The 22,498-nt window shown below is 46.5% G+C and overlaps 1 protein-coding gene across 9 annotated transcripts in view; it reads left to right on the forward strand.

Moving 5' to 3' along the window:
- Positions 1-22,498, forward strand: part of TENM4 (teneurin transmembrane protein 4) — a 1,425,092-nt gene that overhangs the window by 1,326,549 nt on the left and 76,045 nt on the right. For all 9 annotated transcript variants that reach the window (XM_044944048.2, XM_045165964.1, XM_045165965.1 and 6 more), the window contains one exon: positions 19,634-19,753. In XM_044944048.2, the coding sequence (XP_044799983.2) occupies positions 19,634-19,753 (120 nt within the window). The remainder of the gene's footprint in view (positions 1-19,633; positions 19,754-22,498) is intronic.

Genomic DNA, 22,498 nt, shown 5'->3' on the forward strand with positions numbered 1-22,498 from the left:
ACACTCTGCCTCCACTGTGTTCAGCTCCATATTAAGTGAGAGAGGTATCAATGACTTCAGCTGACCTCAAGTAGGTCTATAGTAGGAGGGCCCAGATCAGGCTGGGGAACCCCCTTCAGCAGATTAGGTGGCTTGAATACCATCTTTCCATCTGGGCCTGGATGCCTGGGGCCCTTCAGCCTAGTGGATCACCTGTCCCTCCCCTGGACTCATGGGGAGAATAAAGTGCAGGGTGCCCTGTATAGAGACTTGTGTGGGAAGGAAGGAGCCACTCAGGTCTGCAGGCAGAAGGATCCCTAGCTGGATCGTCAATACAAGGAGGGCGGATAACAGTACCTGGGGATCAGACAGCTGGGAAGGGGAGGACAGCATGAGATAATTGCTCCTCTAAGAGCACTTGAGGCAGCTATTTCCCTGCGACACAACTTTGATTGTATCCCTTAGCTTGTGAAAGACTGACTGGGTCAAAAAAGGACTGGACACAGGGCAGACAGTGCAATTCTGCAAATACTTGTGGATTGCCGCTGCTGGACAGGTTAGCAGATTATGGGAAGAGGAAGAACCACCGCCAAGTTACTTGACTAGTTGTTTAGAATATGTTCAAGAACCCTGGATTGGTGAGAGGAAGAATGTGATGCTGTTAAGTCTTCTTGCTGCTACTGCTAAGTCACTTCACTCATGTCCAACTCTGTGCAACCCCATAGACGGCAGCCCACCAGGCTCCCTCGTCCCTGGGATTCTCCAGACAAGAACCCTGGAGTGGGTTGCCATTTCCTTCTCCAGTGCATGAAAGTGAAAAGTGAAAGTGAAGTCGCTCAGTCGTGTCCAACTCTTAGCGACCCCATGGACTGCAGCCCACCAGGCTCCCCCATCTATGGGATTTTCCAGGCAAGAGTACTGGAAAGGGGTGCCATTGCCTTCTTGGGCTCCTCAAAACCTGATAGGTTATCAACTCACTCAGGCAAGCCGTTGGGTAAAGACAGGTTCTATGAAACTCAGCCAACAGAACACACTGAACCCAAAGAGAGAAGACTTCAGGAGTCAGGGGAGTTTTAGGAAAGTAGGGATGGATGAGAGCATTCATCCCAAAGGAGACAGAGGATCGTATTGTATAGAGAGGATCAGATCCCATGGAGAGGAAAGAATGGGTAGGCACAGAGAAGGGCAGAACTGCCAAGCTCTGTTTGCTGACTGTTAAGCAACACCTGTTCTGCACTAGGCCTGTGAGAAGATACACCTCTGACCCCAGTACACTGGGACTTCCAGTGTGTGCCACGCCTCGTTGGTCACTGAACCTCTAGTGCTTAGCAGAGGGGTGGTTGTTGTTCAATTGCCCAGTCGTGTCCAACTCTGCGACCCCATGGACTGCAGCACGCCAGGCTTCCCTGTCCTTCACTGTCTCCTGGAGTTTGCTCAAATCATGTCCATTGAGTCAGTGATGCCATCCAACCATCTCATCCTCTGTCATCCCCTTCTCCTCCTGCCTTCAGTCTTCCCCAGCATCAGGTCTTTTCTAATGAGTTGGCTCTTCGTATCAGGTGGCCAGAGTATTTGAGCTTCAGCAGGGGTTGGTACAGACTAAACCATGTTGAATGGTAGATGAGTCAGGGGGTCAGCCAACCAGCTACTGCTGAGTGCCTGAACAGAGCAGAAAGTGTTTTGAGAGTTCAAAGGCAGGGGCATCCCTCCCGGTGCAAATCCAGGTCCCTGCGCTCCACAGCATAGGGTCTGCATCTGGCCCACCTCTGTGTCTGTAGCACCAGCAGAGGGCCTGGCTCAGAGCAGGCAGCAGTGACTGGTTTTGCAAGTGAATGAGCAACCAAACAAATGAACTAACGAGTGAAGACTTCTGGCGGGACATGGTCTGTGGCCTGAGACAAAGATTTCAGTGAGGAGGGTTGACCATTGAAACGGTATTTATCCCACTTCAGGTCACAACAGCCCATCATGAAATCAATGTAGTCTGTCAAAACCATTTTTTAAAGAATAAAGAAGTAGATTTAAATAGAAAGGGGTACAATGGTGTAGAAAGTATCAGTGGAGCACTCTGAAAGGATATGTATTTCATGACACTTTGCTCTGTGCGTGTGTGTGTGTGTGTGTGCATGCACGTGTGTGTGCGTACTCTTGAATAAACTATATTGCTTACTATGGGTTTCTGTTGAACGGAATTTTGAAATGCATTCTAGACTGAGGAACCAGCATGGCTTTGCATGATGATCAGGGAACGGAGAGAGTTTTAATGTGGCTGGGGCATAATTGTAGTGATAGTATTTTCCAAGTCAAAAGTCAAGACACATGCTTCAGTGTTTGAAATTGAGAGAGTGTTAAGAAACCCGGGGTGAATGACCTGCTGTCTTAGAGGCCATGGAGGAAAAGGAATAACAGGATTTTGAGGCAAGAAGAGCAGTTTGGGGCAGGAACTGAGAAAGATCCACCCTTCGGCGGTTCACAAACCAGACCCGGGCATTTCGCCTCAGGTAAAACTGCTACAAACAGAAGTAAAATAACCTTGATACCACAAAAAGCTTCAGAATTCCTCTCAGACCCTTTATACAGGCACAAAGTTGCCACAAAGTCTGGAAGTAAGAGGTTAGAAGAGGAAAAAATAATGGAAAGAAGGAAGGAAAGATCATGCATGCGATGCAATTTTTTGTCAGCCCTCTGCAGATCTAAAGCCATACACAAGTGTCAGTGACAGAGCCGGTCCAGAAATGCATTTGCAGGCCACTCCTCCCCCTTCCCCCGCCCCAGGCCTCAGACGTCCCTCAGATAGCCCTCAGAGAGTCTGAGCAGTAGAGATCATCTAATGGAGTTCAAATAAACACCAGCTTCCTGACAGCTGGCCTCTGAGTGAATTTATTATTGAATTATACTCCTGCCTTTTCAGAACAAGCTGAGCTGACAGGCTACCCCATCAGTTTAAAAGGTGGGGGGTGGGGGGGGGGGGTGGGGGGCAGGGAGAAAGACAATGATAAATTACCCTGATGGCAGATGGAAGAAGGTAAAGATCCTGCTTCCTCCAAAATGTCAGCCATTATATATTATTCATGTTGGGTTTAAAAAAAAAAAAAAAAAACAAATCCCTCCCCACATTGAAATGAGTGTTTATGATGATAAAGCAACTAGGTGAATTTAATTCAGGATGCAGGCAGCAACTTCTCACATCATCCTGATAAGCAGCTAACAACTCTTCCTCTGCCACTTGATCATCCCTTTATTGATTCCAAAACCGAATTACGATCTGTTTGCTTTGTAGCCTGAGCGTTTTCCTAGCTGTCCGTCACAGGAAGCATTAGCCGATGATGCTGCGCCGAAGCAGGAGCCACGCGGGGTTTAGAGGGAGAGGCCGTATGTTCAAGTCCTTGGGCAAGTGAGAGCAAGCCACCGCGGGTGTGCGAGGCTCAGCGTCCTCATCTGGAACGTGGGGTTACTCATTCTCACCCTGCAGGTTGTGCGGAAGAGTAAATGAGAGAAAATTCCCAGGAAGCCCTGTAGCTGGTGCACAGCACACATTCAGTCATAGCACCGAATATTTACCAAGGATGTTCTATGTGTCAGGCATTGTTTGAAATGCTTGGTGAGGTTTGTCAGTGGAAACATCTTTACACCTCCCCTGAAATCATGTGACTTAGGGAATTCATCTTTTCCAGGTAGGAAACTGAGGCACAGAGAAGGTGAGTAGCCTGGCTCAGGACAGACAGCTTATAAGTGGCCGAGCCAGCCTTTGAAGCCAAGGCAAGTAGCTCTGGAGCCCACATACCAAGCCTTTGCTCTCCTCTGCTAGGTCTTGCATATTCCCACCTCCACATCTTCAGACGGGAAGTGTATACAAGGTGGGGCCGCTGCAACTCTGCAACCCCAGCTGGCCCTTTCTCTCTGCTCCCATGCAGCACAGCCAGAGGCTACTGTGCAGCAGCTCTCCGTGCTCCCGAGTGTGGCCTCAGAGGCAGGCAGTGGGGCTTGATTGTGAGCCCCACCCCTTGCTAGCTGCGTGACCTCACTTTCCTCATCTATCACATGAGGACAATAATTGGTACCTCATGGGGATGTCTGAGGATTAAAGGAGATATAAAACACTTATGTGTCAGAGCAAGTAAGCATTGGATGAGTGCTTATTGCCATTATCACTTAGAGCAAGCATTAGCATAGATACAGCCGATGTGAACATTGGCAAGGACTTTTGTATTCATATAGGTTTCAGTGTCACTGTGAGAACTGGGAGGGAAATGAAAATCTTAGCCTGAAATGCTGATGTGGTTATATAACTGATGCACGGGTCTGAGCATTGCAGCAGGCAGAGGTGAAGGGACCCTTGAGATCAGCAGTCCTTTGTGGTAGAAAAGGAACATTTGAGGCCAGAGGAAACTCTTGGCTCAGTGAGGTAGTAGCAGAGCCTGAGTCCTGGTGAACCTAGAGTCCTCAGTGAGGTTCTCAGGCAATAATACCTGTGTCTGTTAAGTCAGGGCATGTATGCATGCTAAATCGCTTCAGTCATGTCCAACTCTTTGCAACCCCATGGACTGTAGTCCACCAGGCTCCTCTGTCCATGGGATTCTCCGGGCAAGAATACTGGAGTGGGTTGCCATGCCCTCCTCCAGGGGATCTTCCCGACCCAGGGATTGAACCCACATCTCTTAACGTTTCCTACATTGACAGGCAGGTTCTTTACCAGGGACTATCTGCATTTTCATCCAAGACTATAAGCTTCAAGCACAGAGAAGTTAAAATATTGGTGGGACATGTATCACATTACTGATATTTTCCTCCCTGGAGAATACAGGGTCAGGACTTAACAGATGCCTCTGCAGTGAATCTGGTCAGCTCTCCAGTGCAGTCCTGGGGGCGAGGAGAGCTGGCTCTTAGTGAGCGCCACGTGTGGGGCTGTGATGAGGAGATGTTACGGGGTTGGTTCTGTGAGATTCTAGGAAAAGCCTGAATGAACGTTCTGGCCAACCCAACACCTGTGGGCCGTGTTCTCGCAGAGGAAGGAGCTCTGCCTGCCCACCTCCCCCGCCTCCTCCTCCTCCTCCTCATCCTGCCCCCACCCCTGCGGGTCCTGCGACTCCCCTCTGCGGGTCTACCCTGCAGCGTCTAGAACCAACCCCAAGCTGAGGAGACTGACCTGCAACAAGCCTAGGTGCCCAGCCTCAAGTCCTTCTACTGTTCCTCTGCCTGACCCTTTATATGCCAGCTCTCCCCAAGGGGTTTCCGTCTTGTCCCAGAATCCCAACCTCGTTTCCTACCCCTAAGTTTCTTATGTAAGCAGCCTGGCAGCCCTGCTCAGCCCCCAACCCTTCCACCCCTGACACCTCGAGTCTTGCTTCCCCTGGGCTGGCTCCCACCCCTGCCGTGTCTGGGTCTGGAGCTCCTCCCTTGCTCTGTGTCGGAACCTGGTCCTTGTTCCCTGGTGCACAGGGCACTCACATCCAGCTGGCCCTGGGAGCCCCTCACCACAGCCTGTGCCCCGTTGGTCTTCTGCCCCGCCCCTGGAAGGACCGTTTCCCTGGAATGCCGCCTGTGTGTGGTTCTGCACCTTAGGTCTGGCTGAGCTGATTTCTGCAGCCCCTTCCCGTGTCTCTGCCCAGCCCCCGTCCTACCCCAGGAAGTAGATCTAATGTCCAGTCCGTCGTAGGTAAAGTAGCAAAGTCTCCCTTTTGCAGGGGAAGCAAGGCCTGTCCTGGAAGACAGGAATACAGGACACGCAGTCATGAAACGACCTTGTTCACTGAGACTCGAGGCAGAGCTACCTCGAGCTTTTCTAGCAACACCTATCTCCTGAGGAATCCTCTTAGAGGCAGGCCTCCGGCTGCATGGCCCAGAGAACAGGCTCTCTGGACACGCTCTTACCTTCCCTGACCCCAGGGGCACGTGGCCGGTGTCTCTGAGTCATGTCCCCTTGCCCGACCAGCCCTGTCACCCAGCATCAGGAGCCTTGCTCCTCCAAAGTGATCTCCACTGGCCAGTCTCTCTCCATCCTGCCCATCCTCTGCCACAACCAGGACTCACTTCTCTGGAAGTACAGTGTCACAAACAGTCAAGGGCTCTGTTCTTGTGAGCACCTTTGTGGGCCAGCAGGAACTGTTCCAGAGGATTCCTGTGAAGGGTGACGCAGCCCAAAGTATCAGCTTTCAACAGCCAGGTTACCCCCAGGCTTGAGTGATCAGATCTGTGGCCTGGGAGCGCACACTCCCTGAGTGTCTGAAGTAGCTCATCAGCCACAGAAAGTTAGGAGATCACAGGACCATGTCTTCTGGGCTCTGCAGGAGGCAGGTCTAAAGGCCCAGAAGACACGCATGGTTGCAGGGCCATCTTGTCATTGGACGCCCTCAGGTGGGCTCAGAACATCACAGCAGACCTGCCCATGCCCCAGCCTCAGTGCGTGATGAAGGGGGAGCTGTGCCCATCTCTAGGGATTGTGTCCCTCACCTGTAAATGAGGGGCTTGGGCCCATTCACCCAAAGGACTCTTCTCATTCAGAGTTAAATTCCGACTCATCTGAAGAAGTCTGTGGATTTCTTCTTTCCTCTCCCCAGACATATTCAAAGTCCAAGAGGAAAAACGTGTTCTGTCATGAACTGGAGTACGTCCCTATCACATTCAACCCACATACCCAGCAAGTGATCTGGGAGCCTCTGGTGGAGTCTGAACTGAGCCCAAGTCCAAGTGAAAGAACAGAGTCAGGGTATTGGGCAGGGCCTGGCGCCGATGCTAGCTGTGGTGTGTCTGTCTGTCGTACTAGAATGACCTGGTGGGCAGCTCCCTTTTTTTTTTAAACCCCATGCTAGATTTACTTCTAGATACAAGGATTGTTCATAAAGTCAAATTGTATTCATTCCAGAAGGTGAGCTCCTCATGCAAAGGGATTTTGTCTCATTTGCTGTTAGTAACCTAACTGTTAGAATGCAGTGGGAAATGAGCCAGAAACCACTGGCACTGCGGTGCTGTAGCATCCACAGGAAAGGAAATGGATGCGTAAGCATCTTCCCTGTCACCCAGAACCGTGTATAGCACAAAGTAGCTGCTCAATTAAATTTCCAGCAACTGAACCCTATTCTCGTTTACCTGGCCTTTTGTCTATGTTTCTCTTCCCCCAACCCATCCACTAGGGAAGGAAATGGCAGCCTTCTCCAGTATTCTTGCCTGGGAAATCCCATGGACAGAGGAGCCTGGAGAGCTCCAGTCCATGGGGTCACAAAAGAGTCAAACATGACTTGGCAACTAAACAACAAGAAAAACAACCCACATATATATTTTTCACTTTGGGCTATGTGGAATAGTTATATTCGTATTTCTCATATTTTGATATTATTCATATTTCATTTCCATTTTTTCATCCATTAATGTGATCTCCATTTATCTTTTTACTTAACACTTAATGAATGCACACTAATAGATCTACTTCTGCACTAAGCACGGAGTTATAGAGATGAAAAGGACATAGTTATTCCCCACAAAGAACTCACAATCTAGAGAAGATAAGGTATTTGAACAGATGAATACACTTCAGTGGGATAAGTACATTGTGCTTTCTTCACAAAAGGAGGGAGTGGGTTCTTTGTCCTGGAAAGTCAAGAAGAGCTTTCTTGAGAGGTAGGCCTTAAAGGACAGATTAGCAGGAAAGTGGAGAAATCATCTGAGGCAAAGGAACCAATGTAGACAAAGTCAGGGAGGCAGGGAAGTGCTTGCCCAGACAAGGGTATGAGAAGTAATTTAACATGGCAGCAGCATTGGATGTGCTATAAGAGTGTAGATTTTATCAAATCAAGTTCTGTTGGCTTGGGCCTACCAAGTTAATTGAAAGACATACATAGTAAACCCAGGAAGAGCATTGAAAAAAGTATTAAAGAATGAAACACAGCTATAAGTTAGCTGTTTAAAAAAATCGATTTATTTTTCGCTGCACTGGGTCTTCATTGCTGCGCACAGGCTTTCTCTAGTTGCAGCGAGTGGAGGCTATCTTTGTTGCAGTGAGAGGGCTTCTCATCACAGGGGCGTCTTGTTGAGGAGCACAGTATCTAGGCACGTGGGCTTCAGTAGTTGTGTTGCATGGGCCTAGTGGCCCAGCAGCAAGTGGGATCTTGCCAGACCAGGGATTGAACCCATGTCCACTGCATTGGCAGGCAGGCTCTTAACCACTGGACCACCAGGAAGGACCCACAGTTATTGCATACAGTAATATACAGTATATTAGAGCTTATTTCATACAAAGAAAGCAAAGACACATACCATTGTAACTCGAGTGCTATACAGTGGTCCCAGGGTGGCTACCCAATGTGGCCCATGAAGTACAGAAGAAAATATTAGAACATCTGTCCACGTTTACTTACCTTTAAAAGTAAGAATAAATGTCTCCTTGGATGGAACACTCAGTTTTCTCTGATTTGCTTGCTACCAGTGTTAGTTGGTTATGTCTGAACCAGCACACAAGGTTTTCTGAGGCAGGTGAGGATCAACTCTTCACAGAGCTTTACTGGTTTATTCTTACAAATAATAGAGCTTTACCATATAGTCAAAGCTATGGTTATGCCAGTTGTCGTGTATGGATGTGAGAGTTGGACCATAAAGAAGGCTGAGCACCAAAGAATTGATGCTTTTGAATTGTCTTCGAAAGAACTTTCTTCTTGAGAGTCCCTTGGGCTGCAAAGAGATCAAACCAGTGAATTCTAAAGGAAATCAACCCTGAATATTCATTGGAAGGACTGACGCTGAAGCTCCAATGCTTTGGCCACCTGATGCGAAGAGCTGACTCATTTGAAAAGACCATGATGCTGGGAAAGATTGAGGGCAGGAGGAGAAGGGGATGACAGAGGATGAGATGGTTGGATGGCATCACTGACTCAATGGACGTGAGTTTGAGCAAGCTCTGAGAGATGGTGATGGACAGGGAAGCCTGGCATGCTGCAGTCCATGGAGTCACAAAGATTTGGACATGACAGATAACACCACCCTTATGGCATAAAGTGAAGAAGAACTAAAAAGCCTCTTGATGAAAGTGAAAGTGGAGAGTGAAAAAGTTGGCTTAAAGCTCAACATTCAGAAAACGAAGATCATGGCATCTGGTCCCATCACTTCATGGCAAATAGATGGGGAAACAGTGGAAACAGTGTCAGACTTTATGTTGGGGGGCTCTAAAATCACTGCAGATGGTGACTGCAGCCATGAAATTAAAAGACGCTTACTCCTTGGAAGAAAAGTTATGACCAACCTAGATAGCATATTGAAAAGCAAAGACATTACTTTGCCAACAAAGGTCCATCTAGTCAAGGCTATGGTTTTTCCAGTGGTCATGTATGGATGTGAGAGTTGGACTGTGAAGAAAGCTGAGCACCAAAGAATTGATGCTTTTGAACTGTGGTGTTGGAGAAGACTCTTGAGAGTCCCTTGGACTGCAAGGAGATCCAACCAGTCCATTCTGAAGGAGATCAGCCCTGGGATTTCTTTGGAGGGAATGATGCTGAAGCTGAAACTCTAGCACTTTGGCCACCTCATGCGAAGAGTTGACTCACTGGAAAAGACTCTGATGCTGGGAGGGATTGGGGGCAGGAGGAGAAGGGGGTGACAGAGGATGAGATGGCTGGATGGCATCACTGACTCAATGGATGTGAGTCTGAGTGAACTCCGGGAGTTAGTGATGGACAGGGAGGCCTGGCATGCTGCGATTCATGGGGTCACAAAGAGTCGGACACGACTGAGCGATTGAACTGAACTGAACTGAGCACCAAACAACAACAAAATTATACCATGATTGTGTTTGTGTATATGTGGGTGTGTGTGGGTGTGTGTGTGTGTCTGTAAAACCAAACTTACATAAAAAATGGGGTTCAGTGACATAAAAGAATTTTGCAAAGTAAGATGCTAAGTGCAAATATTAGGTTGGTGCAGAAGTAATTGCTGATTTTGCATTGTTGAACTTGGCCATTTGATATTGGAATACATTGTTTAATGTGGTTATGTTATACATCATTTTAATGTACATTTCTTAGCTTTATGTTTTTTGCTAATGAATTATTACTTGCTGTTTATTTTATATGTATTTTAGACTATAGAAATGATGTTAGACAAAAGGCAAATTCAAGCAGTTTTCTTATTTGAGTTCAAAATGGGTCATCAGGCAGCAAAGACAACCCCCAACATCAGCAGCACATTTGGCCCAGGAATTGCTAATGAACTTACAGTGCAGTGGTGGTTCAAGAAGTTTTACAAACGAGACGAGAGCCTTGAAGATGAGGAGCATAGTAGCCGGCCATCGGAAGCGGACCGTGAGCAACTGAGAGCAGTGATCGAGGCTGATCCTCTTACCCCTACGTGAGTTGTCCAGGATCTCAACATCAACCATTCTATAGTCATGCAGCATTTAAAGCAAATTGGAAAGGTGAAAAAGCTCAGTGAGTGAGTGCCTCATGAGCTGACCACAAAGCAAAAAAATTGTTTTAAAGTGTCCTCTTATTCTACTAAACAGCAGACCATTTCTTGATTGGATTGTGACATGCAATGAAAAGTGGATTTTATATGATAACCAGTGATCATTAGTGGTTCATCATAGTGGTTGGACCAAGAAGAAGCTCCAAAGCACTTGCCAAAGCCAAAGTTGCACCAGAACACGAGTCATAGTCACTATTTGGTGATCTGCTGTCAGTCTGATATACTACAGCTTTGTGGACCCTGGTGAAACCATTACACGAGAAGTATGCTCAGCATACTTGATGAGATACACCAAAAACTGCAATTCTTGCAGCCAGTATTGGTCAAAAGAATGGGCCAAATTCTTCTCCACAACAATGCCCAGCTGCGTGTCACACAACCAATGCTTCAGAAGTTGTATGAATTGGGCTACAAAGTTTTGCCTCATATCCCATATTCAGGTTACCTCTCACCAACTGATTACCACTTATTCAAACATCTCGACAACTTTTTGCAGGGAAAATGCTTCCACAACCAGCAGGATGTAGAAAATCCTTCCCAAGATTTCGTCGAATCCCGAAGCACAGATTTTTATACTACAGAAATAAGCAAATTTATTTCTCATTGGCAAAAATGTATTGATTGTAATGGTTCCTATTTTGATTAATAAAAATGTGTTTGAGCCTAGTGCTTTTGCTTCCCAGGTAAAGAGTCTGCCTGCAGTGTGGGAGACCCAGGTTCAATCCCTGGGTCAGGAAGATCCCTTAAAGAAGGAAATGGCAACCCACTCCAGTATTCTTGCCTGGAGAATCCCCGTGGACAGAGGAGCCTGGTGGGATACAGTTTGTGGGGTTGCAAAGAGTTGGACACGACTGAGCGACTTCACTTTCACTTTCACTTTTGAACCTAGTTATAATGGTTGAAAATGCACAGTCCAAAACCACTATTACTCTTGCACCAACATAATACCAGCTGCCAGTCAGATGGCAGAGCTGATATTGCTACTCCTGGTACAAAGTCTGCCTCAACTCCACTATGAAGGATCATTAAAAACAGGAATGATCATTCTCATTAGATCTAAAAAAGGGAAGCAAAAGATTCAGAATCGTCAAGACTAGTTGAAATATTCATTTTTGTGCATTAAATCTTGTACCAAGCATATATTATGCTTTCCAGTATTAGCTAATGATGGTAGCACGTGTGTACAACTTATTAATAAATATAAATGCATCCATGGATCCTGCACTAAATGTTTACAGAAAAGGTGTGTGATCAAAAAGGGCTTTCAGAGCCCTGCTCTGATGATGTTAACTCTGATTTTTTAGGCAGCTAAAACAAATTGAGATTCTCAGTTTTTAGTTGGGTGTATCTGTGTCAGATGATAAGTAGCCTAAGAGTTGAAGTAACTTTCCTGAGTCCTCATGGATAGTAAATGAAATATTTTCTTTAATGTACTTTTTATTTTTTGGCCATACCACATGACATGTGGAATCTTAGTTCCCCAACCAGGGATTGAACCCACACACCCTGCATTGGAAGCACAGAGTCCTAATTACTGGACCACCAGAGAAATCCCATAAATGAAGTCTTGAATTTGAATCCTGGCTCTTCAGCCACTCTTGCGAGAATGGGCAAGTCCATCCCCTGCCTAGACTTTATTTCCTCACTTCTGCAATAAGAAGTGCAAAGGAGATGATCAGCATGGTTTCTTCTCACATGACTAGGTGGAAGATATCAGGCTAGAAAAGCTGGTTGAAGAAACGGAGGCAGAGCCCCAAGATGGAAAGATCAGAAGAGAAAACTGCAGACCAGCCCATGTAGCCAGTCTGGAAAGAAGTCTCAGAGGCTACCAGGTGGACAGGGTCAGGCTTTGACTGGGAACCCCCTTGATGGAGGTCATATGATAGGCTGTGAGGTGGGGCTTCTCATCTGGGCCCACATAAGGTTCATACAGGACTTCCCTGGTGGCTCAGACAGTAAAGAATCCACCTGCAATGCAGGAGATCCAGATTCAATTCTCGGGTTGGGAAGATCTCCTGGAGGGGAGGTCATGGCAGTCAGTCCAGTATTCTTGCCTGGAGAATCCCCATGGACAGATGAGCCTACAGTCCATGGGGTTGCAAAAGAGTCAGACATGACTGAACAACTATCACACTTTTTTTTTCAAGGTTCTTACAAGAGGGTAGATGAAGTGTAGTAGGTGCTGGGAAGATTCCCCCATCAGTCAGCATGAGTTAGGAGAAAACAGTTTAAAGGGTTGGTACAAGTCAAGCATATAAATCTGTTTAAAGTAGGTAATGCAGAGGAGTGATTTGCATAACCAGCAGTGGCAGACAGTAGCAAACGCTCCACAGCAGAGAAAAGGCCAGAGTTGTCTTTGCACCTTGATAGATCCCAAATGATGATTCCACTTTCCTGAATACCAACTTCATTAGCTGTTTCCATTTAATAACAGCAACAACAACAAAAAATCAAGCTGCAGTTTTTCTTCCTTTGCTTTTGTTTGTCTTCTTGTATAATACACATTGAATAAGAAATCTAACTGAACTTCCAGCATTTTTTTTTTAATTTTGCAAAATTTTAAGTGTACAGAAGAGTAGTAGGGCTGCAGGCAGAGGTGGGTGGATCCTCTCAGGGAGGGAACCAAGCCTTGGGACGCAGCTAACTTGTGACCACCTTGGAAGCCCAGCTTCGGCAGCCCTCTGTGCCCTAGCCATATCGCTGTCAAGGTCACGTAGCTTAGAGTTCTTTGGTATCTCCCTCACCTTCAGTTACAGAAACACATCAGTTCTTTATTCATTCAGTAAATAATTTATCAAGAGCTTACTCTGCTCCATGCATTCAAATTCCAGGGCAAACCCCTGTGTTGGCAGAGGCTTTCTTTTGCCCACTCAGAAATGAGCATCACCCATGCTTGGTGCTGGCAATCCAACAGTGTGGACGCTGTGGTCCCTGTCTCCAAGGAGCTTGTGATCTGCTGGGAGATCACAAGGTTGCCCGATAGCCTGACAACACTCAGAGTCTTAGCAGAGACAGCCCGGGGATGCGAGTGCTGGGGTACCACTCCAGGTGGGGTCTCAGGATGAGCAAGTGGTTTTCAGGTGAAGAGAATGGGTGGAAGGTTCCATGTAGGGGGAAAATTTTAAAAATAAATATAGGCATTGTATGAGCTCCATTAGGATTCTGAAGCCATGTGTAGTAGGGCTGCTTGAGCTGGATTGAGTCGCACCAGATTAAAGCCATCATACGTCCCACTTTACATCCGGCTGAGAAAAACTTCAGCCTGCATGAACAGATGAGAGAATGGAGGTCCAGAGAGACCAGGTGCACTCCAGGGTCATGCCAGAGTCAGAGCTGAGATCTGACCCCCTGCCCAGGGCTCTTTCACTACAGCCCTCCACTTCTCCCTGATGGGCAGCTCAGATGAGTTTTGTATTTGCTTGGTTCTATTTCACAGTGGTGGTGTCTCTCCAACACTTTCCTCTCATGATCCAAACCTGGCCACTGTCCCCGGGAAGCAGTCAGGCAGATCTTCCCTGTCACTGGCATCAGCCAGGGCACCTCAATCAGGCCCAGAGTGTATGGTTGGGCCAATGCCAGAGTGTTTGACACCCCCCCCCCACCCTTGGCCTGGCACAAGCACGCCTTTCTGGCAGAGTTCACCCAGCCTAATTGCTTGTTTTGTATCCCAGCTGCCTGACATATGCCAAACCCATGTGTTGACTCACTGGTGTCAGACAACTATACTCAGACGTTTCAAATTGGCCTTGCTGAGCTCCAGCCAGCAACTGGGGACTGTAATCCATGTATTTCTATAACCCCAGCACCTAACACAGTGCCTAGCTTTGAGTAGATGCCTCGTGTTCTAAATTATGTGAATTTCAGTGAGCACAGGTGAATAACACAGTAGTAAGAAGAAGGACCTGGAAGTATTAGGAGACCTAGCTTTGAGCCTGCTGAGCTCTTTGTTATATGACCTTGAGCAAGTCTACTCTCTCTGAACTTGAGTTACTTGATCATTTCTCACCTAATAAGCACTCAGGGAGAATATTTCATGCTTACCCAGCCCTCGGAGATGGAAGCATGTGGGATAGCTGTGCAAATGTGAATAGTATCACTGGATGACAGCCACATCGTGGAGACATACTTGGAAGGTTTAGAGCAGCCTAGCAGAGGGGTTATTAATTGTGCCAGGAAGAGCTGGCAACAGCCTCACTGAAGTGATGACAGCTTAGATGGGACCCCAAGAATGAGTAGAAAATAACCCCATTCTGCCCAGACAGTGACCACAGAAAAGCAAAACACGTCAGCTCTAGGACTGATGGTAAGAGGATCAGATAAGCCAGCCAAGAAGCCAGGTTGGTGTCACCGATTTGCACCCTGCATTAGTGATGTCTCACCAAGGCGATCTTCCATTACAGAATTTCACAGTCAAAGCAGCACCTATTTCTGAGATGCACTGATCCTTAGTATGAGGGTCAGTCTTCCAGTGGTGGACGAAGCCAGCTCATACCAGTTCACAGGGACTGTTTATTAAGTGTTCAGGAATTCTGCAAGCTAGTTCTTAAGCACAATAATTATTTTAAAAAAACTACATAACATCACAAATTATATTAAAAGCAAAGGTAATAAATAATCAAAACTTACCACTTCCTAGTTATTTCGCTGTTTTCTCATCACCTTTGTTCTAGAGTTTATTTAGGTCTCCTGTGTCTCTATGATGGAAATACTGCTATCTCATGGTATCTTGTTGGCCATCTCTTCCCAACTCTGGATATGGTGACGTCGGTAGTATGGAATCGGCCATGGTGGAAGTCTTTACACCACAGAAATAGGCAAATGCTGCAAGTTAAAGTCACTGTTCTTTGGAAAGCCAGTTGTTAAACATTCGCCACTGCCCCACTGGTGGTATCCGATAAATACCTGGATGAAGAAGGAAAGCGTTTGGGAGCCCAACACCCACATCTCTTCAGACCTCCCTAAACAAAAACATGTGGCAGGAGACACATTTCCAAGAACCATCCCTGGAGCAGACTCCCCCAACCTCTGTTGTTCCACGGAAGACTGTGTGTTGAACTGGGTTTTTCTTGACAACTGAAAGTCATGGTCAAATGGAAGGAGGATGGAAGTGTTTTTCTCCAGGACTCAATTTCTGAGCCAAATGCCTGTTTTGGCAGGAGGCCTCTGTGGCCCACTGGGGTACAGGGAGTCCACTTAATCTTCTCCAGAATCCAAGGCAATCCACAGGAGCCCAGGCTAAAATTACATCTGCTTGGGCTTGCCGAGGTGGAGGTGACGTGATGGCCAAATGCTGCTGATTTAATGTTGCCCAATTATCAGGAAATCCCTGAAGGGAGATAAATCAGAGGCGGCCGGCCTGCCTGTGGATGAGGGGCAGCAGCCGGGGCAGCCCCCCAAAGGAAACCATCCCCAGAGGGCTGGTTATCGTCCAGACAGACTCAGAAGTCACATATGTCAGGGGGAGGCTGGAGAGGAGCCAGCACCAGGAGATGCGATCTGTTAGTAATTCTCTAGAAGGACAGAGTTCCAGCAAATAAGAAATCCAATTTTCCTCCATTAGAGAAAGCATCTCTCAGTACTGGCTGAATACAATTGATGGAATAAATCTTTCCCATTAGCGGAGAGATAATTTTACCTAAATATATTGGGAGACCTTCAGAACAGGAACGAAGAGTCTTTGCTGAGCCTCACCTGCTTAACTTGCTTGCCATGTAATTGCATTTAGACCAAGGGCCTCGGAAGGAAACCACTGACTGAATTAACATTAACCAGATTGTGTGTGCTGGGGGGAGGGGAGTGGGCCGGGTGGGGCGGGGGCTCTCAGTGCATTGTGGGTAGTCATCCCTGCCTTCAGAAAGGACAAGCTCACACCGGCGAGCCCAGCTGCTTACAAGCCTGGTGTTAATTGCTTTTCTCATCAAACAGAGAAAAGTTTATCACTCTAGGAAGCTAGAGATGTAGGTACCTAATAAAGCAGAGGCAGAGTTTAAGATCTTTTTTTTTTTTTTTAAATGAATGCCCACAGGCCTCATCACTAGCTCTTCCCCAGGTTAGAAAAAAGCCTTCCGAACTGAGGTGAATGGAGAAGGTGGTCTGGACATCAGTGCCTATATCTTTGCCTAAGATTTGTCTTGTCCTCTAGGGCTGTCTCCCCAGCAGCCTGATCCCTTAGGACCTTGACACCCGTGAGCATCTCCACATGCACCCGCTGGCAGTGGTGTGTAGACTGGTCTAAAGTTGGACCCAGAGTTGAGGCCTGGACTTCAGGGCTGGCTCTGCCCCTACCTCCCTGTGTGGCTTGGAGCACCATGACGTCTGTGGACCGAGTTTCCTCCTCTTCCGCTAACTCAGTGATTTTCAAACTAGCCTTCCTCTGGCTTCTCCAAACAGTAAGACTCCACAGAGTTGCCTTCAGGACCATCCCAAGCAGAAAAGGGGGCCCCACCCCTACTTCATCCGGAGATCTTGTTTTTAATGGTTTTCCACTTGGGGATCCTTATAAAATATCATCTGCTAAGAAGATACTGTTTCTGAAATATTTGAAAAACATCATTTTGGATGATCTATGATTCTTCCACTTATTTACTCAGTTCACTGTTTATGTTTGTTTAAACAGTCACCTCCCTGAAGAGGGACATGGCAACCCACGCCAGTGTTCTGGCCTGGAGAGTCCCGAGCCTGGTGGGCTACAGTCCATGGGGTCACAAAGAGTCAGACACGACAGAAGCGACTTAGCACACATGCAGGCAATCACCTAGTACTAGTTAGGCATTTCCAGGTTCTCTAGAGAGAGGAAAAAAAAAAAGTAGACCTTGACCATGGCCTTAAAAGAGGTGTTGATCCAGTGGAGAGGAGAAACGTGTACTGTGTGGCAGGGCATCACGGGGTTTGTGCCAGGTTTTGGAAGAGACTGTGACTAGTTCTAATTAGGGGCATCAAGAAAGGCTTCAGGGAAGAGGTGTTGTTTGAAGCTGGGTCTTTAAGGATGAGAAAGTGCGGAGCGGGTTGCAGGATAATGACATCTGAGGAAGATGGAGGAACATCGCACAGACACAGAGGCTTTAAACGTTTGCCTGACAAGTTGGAGAAAAGCAGATGGCTTGTTGCCTGGAATATAGGAGAGTAGGGAGGTGGTGTTGGGAGAGGTGCCGGGTTCCAGAACCCGCTCCAAGGGGACCTCAGCTTTTGCCCTCCTCCCGTCTCCTGTGCCAGATGAGAGGAAGTGCCCTCCATCCTGGTCACTTTCTTCAGTGTCTGCTTCTAGTGAGACTATTGTGCCAGTATGTATGCCATACATAACGCCATTGTATGGAGTTACTCTGAACATGGATGAAGAACAGAGAATCAAAGAGCTGTGACCAAGCCAGGATTTGAACCCAAGTCACATGACTCCAAATTTATATGCATAACTATACTGTGGGGCTTCGCTGGTGACTCAGGTGGTAAAAGAATCTGCCTGCAATGTGGGAGACCCAGGTTCTATCCCTGGGTCTGGAAGATCCCCTGGAGAAGGAAATGGTAACCCACTCCAGTATTCTTACCTGGAAAAATCCATGGACAGAGGAGTCTGGCAGGCTTCAGTCCATGGGGTCACAAAGAGTTGGACACGACTGAGCAATCATGCAACACAGACAACTGTACTGTCTGGGTCCCTTGGATCAGTCTCGTCTCCTTACAGCGCTGTACAGTATCCATGAAGATAACCTGTAAGTGAGACATCTGAAAATTTTTCTCAATAATAATTCTTTAGAGAAAGTTTGATGACTTAGTAGGTTAGTGTGAAAGTAGTTGGGGTTTTACATTGTTGAACACTGCCATTTGATATTAGAATACATTCTGAAATAAATGTGGCTTGTTATACATCATTTTAATGCATAGTCCTCACTTTATTATTTTGCTCCTGACTTATTAATTTCTGCTCATTTTTACTTATTTTATACTGTAGAAATGATGTTAGACAAAAAGCAAATTCAAGCAATTTTTTTTATTCAAGTTCAAAATGGGTCATAAAGCAGCAGAGACAACTCACAACATCAGTCATGAATTTGGCCCAGGAACTGCTAACAAATGTACAGGGCAGTGGTGGTTCAAGAAGTTTTGCAAAGAGACAAGAGCCTTGAAGATGAGCACAGTGGTCGGCCACTAGAAGTTGACAATGACCGTTGAGAGCATCATCAAAGCTGATCCTCTTACAACTACGCGAGAAGTTGCCAAAGAACTCAACATTGACCATTCTATGGCCATTCAGCATTGGAAGCAAGTTGGAAAGGTGAAAAAGCTCCATCAGTGGGTGCCTCATGAGCTGACTGACTGCAAATCAAAAAAAAAAATCATTGTTTTGAAGTGTCATCTTCTTTTATTCTACACAACAACAGTGAACCACCTCTCTATCAGATTGTGAAGTGCAATGAAAAGTGGGTTTTATATGACAACCAGTGATGACCAGCTCAGTGATTAAACCAAGAAGAAGCTTCAAACCACTTCCCAAAGCATAACTTGTACAAAAAAAGAAAGGTCCTGGTCATTGTTTGGTGGTCTGCTGCTGGTCTGTCTGCTTCACTAGAGCTTCCTGAATCCCAACAAAACCGTTACATCTGAGAAGTATGCTCTGTGAACCGATGAGATGCACCAAAAACCGCAATGCCTGCAGCCAGCACTGATCAAGTAAAAGGACCCAATTCTCCATGATGACACCTGACCACACATCGCACAACTATCATTTCAAAAGTTGAACATAAGTTTTGCATCATCCACCATATTCACCAGATCTGTCGCCAACCAACTATCACTTCTTCAGGCATCTTGACAACTTTTTGCAGGGAAAACACATCCACAACCAGTAGGAGACAGAAAATGCTTTCCAATATTTCATCGAATCCCAAAGCACAGATTTTTACTCTACAGGAATAAACAAACTTCTCGTTAGCAAAAATGTGTTCATTGTAATGGTTCCTATTTTGATTAATAAAGATGTATTTGAGCCTAGTTATAATGATTTAAAATTCACAGTCGGAGGCCATATTAACTTTTGTACTAATCTAAAAAAGATTGAGGCAGTAAATAAAAAGGTAGTGCTCATGTTGAGTGGATACCATGAGCCCCTGGGTGCCAAGATATATCTGAGTGACCTGCCTTCTGTCTTCTTACCTGCTAGCCAGGGTTCTACCATCATAAGTAGGTCATGTTATTCTCTCTCTTCTACCCACAGGCATGCGTGTGTCATTCGTGGTCAAGTCATGACATCAGATGGGACCCCACTGGTTGGTGTGAATATCAGTTTTGTCAATAATCCTCTCTTTGGATACACGATCAGCAGGCAGGATGGCAGGTAAGAGGACTTTTGGCAACCAGAGCTAGTAAAGACCCTGTACCCGTGGTCTTGCCAACATAGCCGCTGCTGGAATGACATCGTGCAGAGAGGATGGGACCTGGAGTCAGAGGACCTGCATCCACGTGCTCAACCCTGCAGCTCACTTGCTGTGAGTGAGGTCTTGTAGCTAACTCTGTCCTGAGTCATCTTGGCTCTAAATTAAGCAGTTTTTTCTTATTTGGTTCTCAGAGTAAGCACTAGGTACCTTATATATATTTTCTTGTTTCATAACTTATGATATAAAATACTGTCACATGGACCATTTTCTACAGACTAGACAGCTCCTAAAGTCTTAGCATTCCTGCTGCATGGTTCCATTTGCAACCACCTAGGTCTATGGAAACCACTGATTGATAACTGAGTTCTGACCTTCAGATCCCTGTGAGGACCCTTAGTTTACCAGCCTGAATGAAGTCAAGTCTCTCTAATCACTCTGGCTCCCCCATTTGCTGGCCATGTATTCTTGGACCTATCTCCAAGCCTCTCTTGGCCTCATGTTCTTCATCTGTTCAGATCAGATCAGATCAGTCACTCTGTTAAGTGGTCCCTGATATTACCAGTCTTACCCAGTGGCATGGTAAGTATTCGATTCTTTGATAGAAAAATGCCATGCACATACTAGGTGTTTAATAAATTTTAGTTCCCTGCCCCACTCTGGTTCACCCTGTATCTTCAGGGTCTAACACATAGTAAATATACAATAAATATTAGCTATTTATTAAAATTACAAATTGGGAAGGTGATAATTCCAGTGCAAGCCATAAGACTATTTCAGAGAGAAGGGGAGGGAAAGGAAGAAAGTGGGATATTTAGGCTGTCAGTGGTGACAAGCCCTCAATTTTTAATAAAATCAGGTGGTGGCAGTCCATCTGGCTAAGTGTGGGCCCATAAGGTTGCTTTTCACTCTGTGTTGGAAATTGTGCTCCAGCCTGATTGATTTTAGCGCCTCTTTAATCCAATCTCAGATGTGAACGTGTCCTGGCCGAGGTGATAATGAAGTAGAGTCTTATCTGTTTGTAGACATGTGTGCCTCTTAGATGGGACTGGCATGCTCGGCATGGGGGGCCCACTCCCCCTCCTCCCCCTCCCTGTGAATGGAAGAGGTTGGCGGCCAGTCCCCAGGGGCCGTCTTCCCCGGGCCAGGCCACTGATCCCCAGAGGCACCTCAGTGTAGACTCGTGCTACAGCACAGAGAAGTCTCCTCCCTCCTGGTTTTTTTTCCACCTTCCACCTCTGGACTGCCTGCTTTATGGAAATGGCAGATGTGAGCACTGTAGGCAACAGGTATCCTGACTACATTATTACCTGCTGTGAAACAGTCATCGAAAAGGAGTCATGGCGACTGCTTTTTTTTTTTTTTTTGCCATAAAACTTGTCCAGGAATCTTCCCGGGCGGTCTAGTGCTTAAGACTCCATGCTTCCACTGCAGATGGCAGGGGTTCAATCCCTGGTCAGGGAACTAAGATCCTGTATACTGCACAGCATGGCCAAAACATTTTTTTTTTTAATTAAAAAAAAAAAAAAGCTTGTCCATCGTTCTTGTGAGATAGCAAATCGTCCATCCTCGGCTCACTGTGCTTGGTTAGGATGGGTCCATAAGACATACCAGAGTCCACTAAGTTTGGTGGGCCTTGGGCAGTGCCCACTTAGCACCTCCAGGCTTTGATTCCTCCTGCTGTGCTGTCCTGCAGTCTCTGATGAGAGCATGGTCGTCTTGGGTGGTAAGTGTCAGTCGTATTTCCTGCACCAGCCAACTAAATCACACCAAAGTGGCCAGACTCTGCCATAACCTAGAGCTTGAGTTTCAGAACAGTTCTTACCAGTGCATTTATGGGGCTTACATTTTCTTCCCATCTCAGACACTACATAATGCATGGGAAAGTCATTACTTATTCTCTAAGCATTACTTATTCTCTGAAGAGCCCTGTTTGTTATATGCGAATGGGGAGCATCTTGCCAATTTCCCTCCCGTGCTTTCCTGACTCACCTTTTCTATTACCTCTCACACCCAGGAGAAACTGAAAGGCTACAGACACAGCCTGGAGATAATAGTGTATGCAAGTCCAGGGACCAGGTCCAATTCATCTTTGTATTCCTCACTTGTTCTGCAGGCCCTTTGCCTTTACCCAGATCCACATCCCCCTCACACTTACACACACACCCTCACACTTACATACACACACCCTCACATTTACACACACCCTCACACTTATACACACACATACACCCTCACACTTACACACACACACACCATGCTGAAATGCCAGACCTCAAGTCGTAAGAAGATTTCACAAACAGAAGACAGTAGCAGGGAAGCTAGCCAAACAGATCATTAGAAAGATGGAAAATAGAAGTCATGAAGAAAAATTTAGAGGAATTAGCAGACAAGAGAAGCAGCTCAGAGTCATTGAAGCACAAAGCCCAGGGAAAGGAGCCTAGCGCTTTCCTCATCCATTATCTCATCTATCTAATTAATAACTCTGCCAAGTAACAGTGATCACCAACTTCATCTCATATGAGGAGATTAGGCTCAGACAGGCGATGTCAGTCACTTGTGGGCCAAGTAGCAGTGCTCTGACCAGCCGTCACTAAGTTTGGGCTTCATGTGAGAAGCAGGCCTTCCCTTTGAGGTCAGAGTCACAGCCATGTCCGCAGCAAGGTTTCCCTTCAGATGAGCGGGCCTGGCTCTTGGCAGCAGCCACC

The sequence above is a fragment of the Bubalus bubalis genome, chromosome 5 (genome assembly GCF_019923935.1).
Source record: "Bubalus bubalis isolate 160015118507 breed Murrah chromosome 5, NDDB_SH_1, whole genome shotgun sequence".
Classification (NCBI taxonomy): domain Eukaryota; kingdom Metazoa; phylum Chordata; class Mammalia; order Artiodactyla; family Bovidae; genus Bubalus; species Bubalus bubalis.